This window comes from Verticillium alfalfae, genomic scaffold (genome assembly GCF_000150825.1).
Source record: "Verticillium alfalfae VaMs.102 supercont1.1 genomic scaffold, whole genome shotgun sequence".
Lineage (NCBI taxonomy): Eukaryota > Fungi > Ascomycota > Sordariomycetes > Glomerellales > Plectosphaerellaceae > Verticillium > Verticillium alfalfae.
In genome coordinates, this window is record NW_003315038.1 from 3,753,842 (window position 1) to 3,760,606 (window position 6,765).

The 6,765-nt window shown below is 57.2% G+C and overlaps 4 protein-coding genes across 4 annotated transcripts in view; 3 read left to right on the forward strand and 1 right to left on the reverse strand.

Moving 5' to 3' along the window:
• Positions 1 to 385: 385 nt before the first annotated feature.
• On the forward strand, positions 386 to 984 carry VDBG_01136 (transmembrane domain-containing protein; the record flags this gene model as incomplete). Its single annotated transcript, XM_003009407.1, has 2 exons — positions 386 to 448; positions 526 to 984. 2 exons carry the CDS (start codon positions 386 to 388, stop codon positions 982 to 984), a joined length of 522 nt encoding a protein of 173 aa, XP_003009453.1.
• A 203-nt stretch (positions 985 to 1,187) lies between these two features.
• Positions 1,188 to 2,567, reverse strand: VDBG_01137 (galactose-1-phosphate uridylyltransferase; the record flags this gene model as incomplete). Its single annotated transcript, XM_003009408.1, has 5 exons — positions 1,188 to 1,411; positions 1,509 to 1,582; positions 1,618 to 2,288; positions 2,350 to 2,401; positions 2,467 to 2,567. 5 exons carry the CDS (start codon positions 2,565 to 2,567, stop codon positions 1,188 to 1,190), a joined length of 1,122 nt encoding a protein of 373 aa, XP_003009454.1.
• A 1,478-nt stretch (positions 2,568 to 4,045) lies between these two features.
• VDBG_01138 (transcriptional adapter 2) lies at positions 4,046 to 5,713 on the forward strand (the record flags this gene model as incomplete). The annotated part of the gene is made up of 2 exons (XM_003009409.1): positions 4,046 to 4,138; positions 4,223 to 5,713. 2 exons carry the CDS (start codon positions 4,046 to 4,048, stop codon positions 5,711 to 5,713), a joined length of 1,584 nt encoding a protein of 527 aa, XP_003009455.1.
• A 571-nt stretch (positions 5,714 to 6,284) lies between these two features.
• Positions 6,285 to 6,765, forward strand: part of VDBG_01139 (conserved hypothetical protein) — a gene marked incomplete at both ends in the record, with an annotated part of 1,076 nt that continues 595 nt past the window's right edge. Inside the window, one exon of the mRNA XM_003009410.1 lies at positions 6,285 to 6,418. Within this exon, the coding sequence (XP_003009456.1) occupies positions 6,285 to 6,418 (134 nt within the window). The remainder of the gene's footprint in view (positions 6,419 to 6,765) is intronic.

Genomic DNA, 6,765 nt, shown 5'->3' on the forward strand with positions numbered 1-6,765 from the left:
GACGGAGCCCGGCCGAATTGTTGAGGTGCACACCTGCCGACCGAAAATCAATCAACGCGTCCTTGCCCCCCCTCCCCCCAGCATCAGAGGGAAGCAAAAAAGCTGACGTCAGATGACAGCTGCTGACAGCCGTACACTGCTATGGAAGTGGCTTCAGGGGGTCCCCTGCCCTGGCAGCTGGCATGAGCACCCAAGGCGCTCGAAAAGATCCGCTGCTGCACCTCACCGTCAGCCAATCTCCGAATCAGGGATTGTCTTCAGCCTGTGACGCCGCCCAAGTACAAGAAGCAGAGGCTGCCCTTTCTACTATTGAATGCGCTTGCACGTACCCTCAAACTCACACCAAGCTCGCCCTTCGAATACACTTGTCGAAATCGCCACTGCAATGGTCACCATCGCCGACCTCCTCCCCTCCTCGCAGGGCCTTCTTCCCTACTACATGATACTCGTACAGTCCTGACTACCCCTCCTCGCCCAGCATTCCAAGACACCCAAGTTGACCAATGCCGTCCCCCACCCTCTTAGGTCTCCTTGATCTCCGTTGGCAACTCGGCCCAGTGTCTCTTGACTCTCCACTACACCCGCCGTATCTATTGCAACAAGTTTGTGACCAACACGAGCCTGGCGCCGAAATCCGCCCTGCGTGACCCCGAGGACTCGGTCCACAAGCTTGTGCTCGCCACGAACCGCGCCGCCGCCGGCAATGCCACCGATCAGGTCACGCCCCTCGCCGCCCGCCTCTTCGCGACCTGGACCCTCCTCGCCGCCGTCGTGCGCATGTACGCCGCCTACCACCTGGAGCACGCACACATGTACGACCTCGTCCTTTGGACCTACGTCGTCGCGCTCAGCCACTTCCTCAGCGAGATGTTCTTCTTCAAGACGGTTAAGTTTGGCGCCCCCTCCTTATCGCCCCTCATCGTCGCCACAACGGCCATGATCTGGATGCCCATGCAGAGGGGCTACTATGTCCAGCTCCCTTAAATAGGGGGTTAAATACAAGCGGGGGGAGGGGCTCGCTCGGCGCACGCTGCACACCGAAAGAGGAAGAGCAAGAGGGAATATTGCATCACTAGAACGCTAGGAGACGCAGCGAGCATTAATTGACGTGGAACGAAACACAATGATTTATTAACTTATTCTATTTCGGGCTTTTTTTTCTTTCTTTGCATCCAAACTCCTTACGCCTACTCCAGTTGATCGCGATAAAGCTTTCCTCCGCAGTTGCGCAGACGTGCCGCGGCCTGCTCGGGGGTGATATCGCGCTGCGCCTCAGCCATGAGCTCGTAGCCGACGAGGAACTTGCGGACCGTCGCGGACCGCAGCAGGGGTGGGTAGAAATGCATGTGCAGGTAGCTGTTGTCGGCCTCCTCGTCGGTCGCGTCGAGCGGGGCTTGGTGGATGCCGGCGCCTACGGAGATGATTGTTAGCATTTTTCTCTTGAGGCTACATAGAACGCCCCCCAAAACCGGCAGAAGAAGGGGAATGAGAATGAGCGCGGCACGTACTGTAAGGGAAGTTAGTCTCGAACAAGTTGTCGTAACGCCTCGTGACCTCCTGGATGGCTTCGGCATAGTCCTCCCTCTCCTGGGCCGTCAGGTCGACGAGGGCGCGGACGTGGCGCTTCGGCAGGACGAGGACCTCGAACGGCCAGACGGCCCACCAGGGGCAGACGACGAGGAAGGTCTCGTTCTGGAAGACGATGCGCTCCTCCTTTTCCAGCTCGACCTTGACGTAGTCGGCGAGCAGGTGGCGGCCGGCGTTGGCGGCGCGGTACTTGGGCCATCTGCTCCATCTCGGCGCGTGGCTCCTCGGGGGTCGTCGAGTGGTCCAGATCTGGCCGTGGGGGTGCGGTGCGAGCAGCCCATGGCGGCGCCCTTGTTCTCAAAGATCTGCATGTAGCGTAGCTGGGCCTTGGGCGGCGTGATGGTGGCCTCGGGGGCCGGGGCCGGCAGGGAACACTGCGCGGCCTGCTTGGCGAGGGCGCTGGCGGGGTCGAGGTGGGATGCGTAGATCTGGGTCCAGATCTCAATGACGGGAACAATTTCGGCGGGCGTCATGTCGGCGAGGGTGAGGTGGTGCTTGGGCGAGAACGTGAGGACATAGCAACGGCCGGTGGCCGACTCGGCGCGGAGCAAGGACGAGGCGAGGTCGGTCGAAGCATCGGGCGGGTTGTACTCGGCCTGCTCCTCCTTGACGGCGCTGTAGTCGTTGACGAAGATGAGCGTCTTCTTGTAGTCTGGGTTGGTATCGCCGGCAGCTCGCGCGTTGCGAGGGCACAGGTAGCACTTCCAGGCCGTCAATAAATGGGCCGAAGACCACTACACAAGTCTTTAGGCTAGAACTCACAGCAGGATCGTACTCGGGGAGCTTGTTCTTGGAGGGCTCCTCCTTCTGGCCCCTGGATTGACGCTTTAGTCGGTGGTCTCTCCTGAACCGTCTGTGATGATAGGAGATTCTTCTTACTGCCAGGGACGCTTGGTCCGGTGTGGTGAGACCAGCAGCCAATTGCCTCGGAGAGGATTGTATCTGCGGTGGGAGATGTCGTCGAGGATGTGGTCGGGCATTGTGACAGGCGGTTGTTCTTGGTCCTGAAGTTGACTTGGGAATTTGGATTGAAACGACGGGGATCCCTCAGAGAAATGGGACAGAGAGTTGGAGATGATGCCCCTCACGCAAGTTGGCGAAAAAACGGCAAGTACGCTACGCTATGATACCGATCGATGAGGGGTGACATGGTGGGGTAGCTTCTGAGGGGACGGCGGGATTTTATGCGCTTGTGATTGTTGCTCGGGGCGTCATGCTACGAGTCTGGACTGTGAGACTATTCTGGTGCTGTCGGGAAAGTTGCGGAATTGGTGTTAGTAACCCGAGTACAAGTTCCAGCATGCGCGGTTTCTCTCGTCGAAAGAATCGCCATTGTGCTCAAAGGCTGTGCTGGACTCCGAGCCTAGGTAGGTATGCAACCCTCTTCCAGGCTGATTGAGTCTGCTGGCTTGCAGTGTGGACTGGCCCTTGACACGAGGCCAGGAACATGGCAAGCAAACACCAGCATCTTCATACGGGATTCCGGGGATAGAAATGGATGGGTACGCCGGATGACGAACTAGCAGCTAGTGCCGTCTTGTCAAATCGCGCTGCAGTCGCCTCCATCGACGCGCCTTGCATCTGGCGGCCCGGTTTCGGGCCGGCGCATTCGTCCTTTCTTTGGAGGATGCACTCGCCTTGGTTGGCAACTTTTATCTCGACAGGCATGCATTCATTTTAGTACAGACAGTTTTCGCACCCAGTAGTGGGTGGTTCAGTGCTTATCGACCCAATGCATGAACCAATGGCGATGGCCCGCATCTGAGGAGATGCAATACATCCGGTGATAATGTCCATTCATAGTAGTAAACATGCTCCTGGTGAACCGATCATCTCGTGTCTGAATGAAAGAGCTTCGCCGCACTTGGCAGCACCTGGCAGCACTTGGCTGCATACTTGATACACGCCATTGACTGGCTTTTAAGCACGTGCACTGAATCGAACCCAGCGAGGGTCTCTCGATTATGTCATCGCCCGTACCTGCTGAGGCCCCACCAATGAGGGAGGCTCTCCGAGGCTTCTCCACTATCAAGCTTCCGATCCGGGGCAACATCGAATCGCGACATTGAGCATCGTCACAACACGTCCAACCGATTTCATCAATTTCAGACCACCAAACATCGATTGCGATTGCTTCAAAGACCTACCCAGAGATTGCGCCCAATAAACTCTCTGCTCGTGACGAAAATCTTGCGTGAACACGACGCGAACGCCTCCGACGGACCGCTCAACCAACGCGCCGGCAATCCATTTCCGACGACACGTTGAATCAGCCGGGCCAATCCGACTCTACCCCATCCTCCGAGCAGCTCTCGAAGTACCATCTGGCGACGCGCCGACGCAGTTTTGACTTTTCTTCGAGCGCAACATCCTGCCACTCTCCGACCCGTCCTCTTCATCTGCCTCGACTGGGTGAGGATCTCCCCAGGTATCCACAATAGCTGGAGACGAGGGCGCGATGGGCGTGATTCGAAAGAAGACCGCCACGCGCGGCGGCGAAGGCGGAGTCAAATACCACTGTGATGTCTGCTCAGTGGACATCACATCAACCGTAAGTCTTCATGCCAACCCGAGTCCTTGCCCCCGGCGCGTGGCGCGCCGCATGCGAATCTTGGACTGACCTCGCCCCTCGTAGGTGCGCATCAGATGCGCGCATAGCGCATGCCCCGACTACGATCTCTGTGTCAGTTGCTTCTCTCAAGGCAGCTCAAGCGGCAACCACAAACCGGATACCCACCCGTTCCGCGTCATCGAACAAAACTCCTTCCCCATATTTGATGCCGACTGGGGCGCGGACGAGGAGCAGCTCATGCTGGAGGGCGCTGAGACGTACGGTCTCGGATCGTGGGCCGACATTGCTGACCACATTGGCGGCTTCCGTAACAAGGACGAAGTACGCGATCATTATCTCAAAGTCTACGTCGACTCGCCGGCGTTCCCTCTGCCGAAAAGATGCAGCCCGCACGACATGGAACTGGCCAACGAGATTTCAAGAGAAGACTTTCAAGCGAAGAAGAAGGCAAGGATCGAGGAGCGCAAAGAGGCTGCTAAAAACGCCCCAGCCCTCCAGCCCAAAACAAAACCAACGGCGTCAGTACCATCTTGCCACGAGATTCAAGGATACATGCCTGGTCGTCTCGAATTCGAAACAGAGCACGCAAACGAGGCAGAAGAGGCGGTGCAACTCATGCAGTTCGATCCAGGTGATGGTATCAACGAGCGAACCGGCCAGATCGAGCCGGAGATGGATCTGAAACTCACCGTCATGGATATCTACAATGCACGACTCACACAACGTGTGAACCGCAAAAAGGTCATTTTCGAGCACAACCTGCTAGAATATAGGGAGAACAATAAGCAGGAGAAGAAGAAGAGCAAGGAAGAGAGAGACCTCCTGACGAAAGCCAAGCCGTTTGCACGGATCATGAACCACGACGATTTCGAGGAGCTCAACATCGGACTTATGGATGAGCTCAACCTCCGACAAGCCATCGGACAGCTACAAGACTGGCGCAACATGGGCATTGGCGACCTTCGAAGCGGCGAGAAATATGAGCAAGAAAAGGCATCACGCGTGCAGAAGGCTGTGCCCATGGGTTCCATGGACCGCGACCGTCTGGCGTCTGTCCAACGTAGCAAGGCTGCCGCCGCCGTGCCGGATCCACCGAGCGGTGCAGCTCAGCTCCTGGCGCCCGAGCTGTCGATTCGTCTGGCGCCACAGACAAATGGGGTCAACGGCGAGACTGGTGAGACAAAACCCACAATCAACGGTCACGGCGACGTTGCCTCGACAAACGGCAGCGTCGTGGTTGCCAACGGCACAGGCCCCGTCACGCGCCCGAAGTCCATGCCAACACCTATTGCCGGCATCACGCCCATGACTCTCACTCAAGAGTCGGCGCCAGACCTACATCTGTTGACGCCCGAAGAAGTCAAGCTCTGCGAGATTGTGCGACTGCAGCCCAAGCCATACATTATGATCAAGGAACAGATCATGAGCCACGCGGTCAAGGGTAATGGCGCGCTTAAGAAGAAGCAGGTCCGTGAGATCTGCCGACTGGACTCACACAAGGGTGGCCGTATTTTTGACTTTTTCGTCACGGCGGGCTGGATCGGTCGGGCTTGACGGTGTGGCCAGGAGCAGATGATTTTGATTTCGTTGTCTGTATAAAATGAGATACCCCCACCGGCATGCACTCATCACGATGGCGACGAGATGGTCACCAAGAAGTGGGAACGAAAGTACGGCCCGGGCATGTGGAGTTGGGTTATCAGGATGAATGGTGTTGTTGTGTTCTCTCTGGCAGGATACGTGGCGTACAAAGGTGCATACGAGCAATGAGGAAGCGATGGGACCTTTTTGATGAAGAAAACATACGGCTACCTGACCTACCTTACTTGATGTGATGCCAGTGCCGACCCAGTGCCTTGGGATGGTCTCCTCGCCTGCACAGTGGTCGATGCTCCGCTCGGATGTGATGCCGAGAGCGACCCCTGAATAATCACATGACACTGATAAGACGCTTATCAGCTTGGGAATTCGCCATACGACCAGTTGTTCGTATCCGAACAATTGAGGGATGCCAAAAGGGACCATTTTCGCGTCGCGCCCCAAAGATATGCCTAGGTTGATACCATAAAAGTACCTCATTCTGACGGTCAGCCACTGAGCGCGCGCCTTTATTAGATCGCTCGCAATGGCCGTGTTAACGCATCTGCTCGGCCTTGGCCTTGGCCTCATCCAGCTCGCCGCCGCCGCAGGCATTGACGACAGCCTGCCTTCGTATCATTATGGTGCTCCTATCCAGGTCGAGTGCATGAACCGCAGCTCGTGAGTGCTTTTCTCCTTCCTCAGTCGCTCCGGTGAATCAAGAAACCTGGTTCTCTGAGGACGAATCCCCCCCCCCCCCGGGGCTCCGTCGGTAGGGAATGGACGCACTGACGCAGAGAATATCAGAGACACGGGCGAACACCTCGAAGACGCGAATCACCAGCTCATCTGGATCCCGTTCCCCGAATGCAGCGAGACCCGCAAGCCGCTCGAGTTCGCCTACGGCCACGAAGGCGAGGTCAACTGCACGATCCCCATGATGGAGAACCCCTTTTTTTCCACTTCTCGAGTTTTTATATCCACAAAGACGCGCCGCTCTTGGTGGCGGGCTCCCCCTCGGGGCCGGG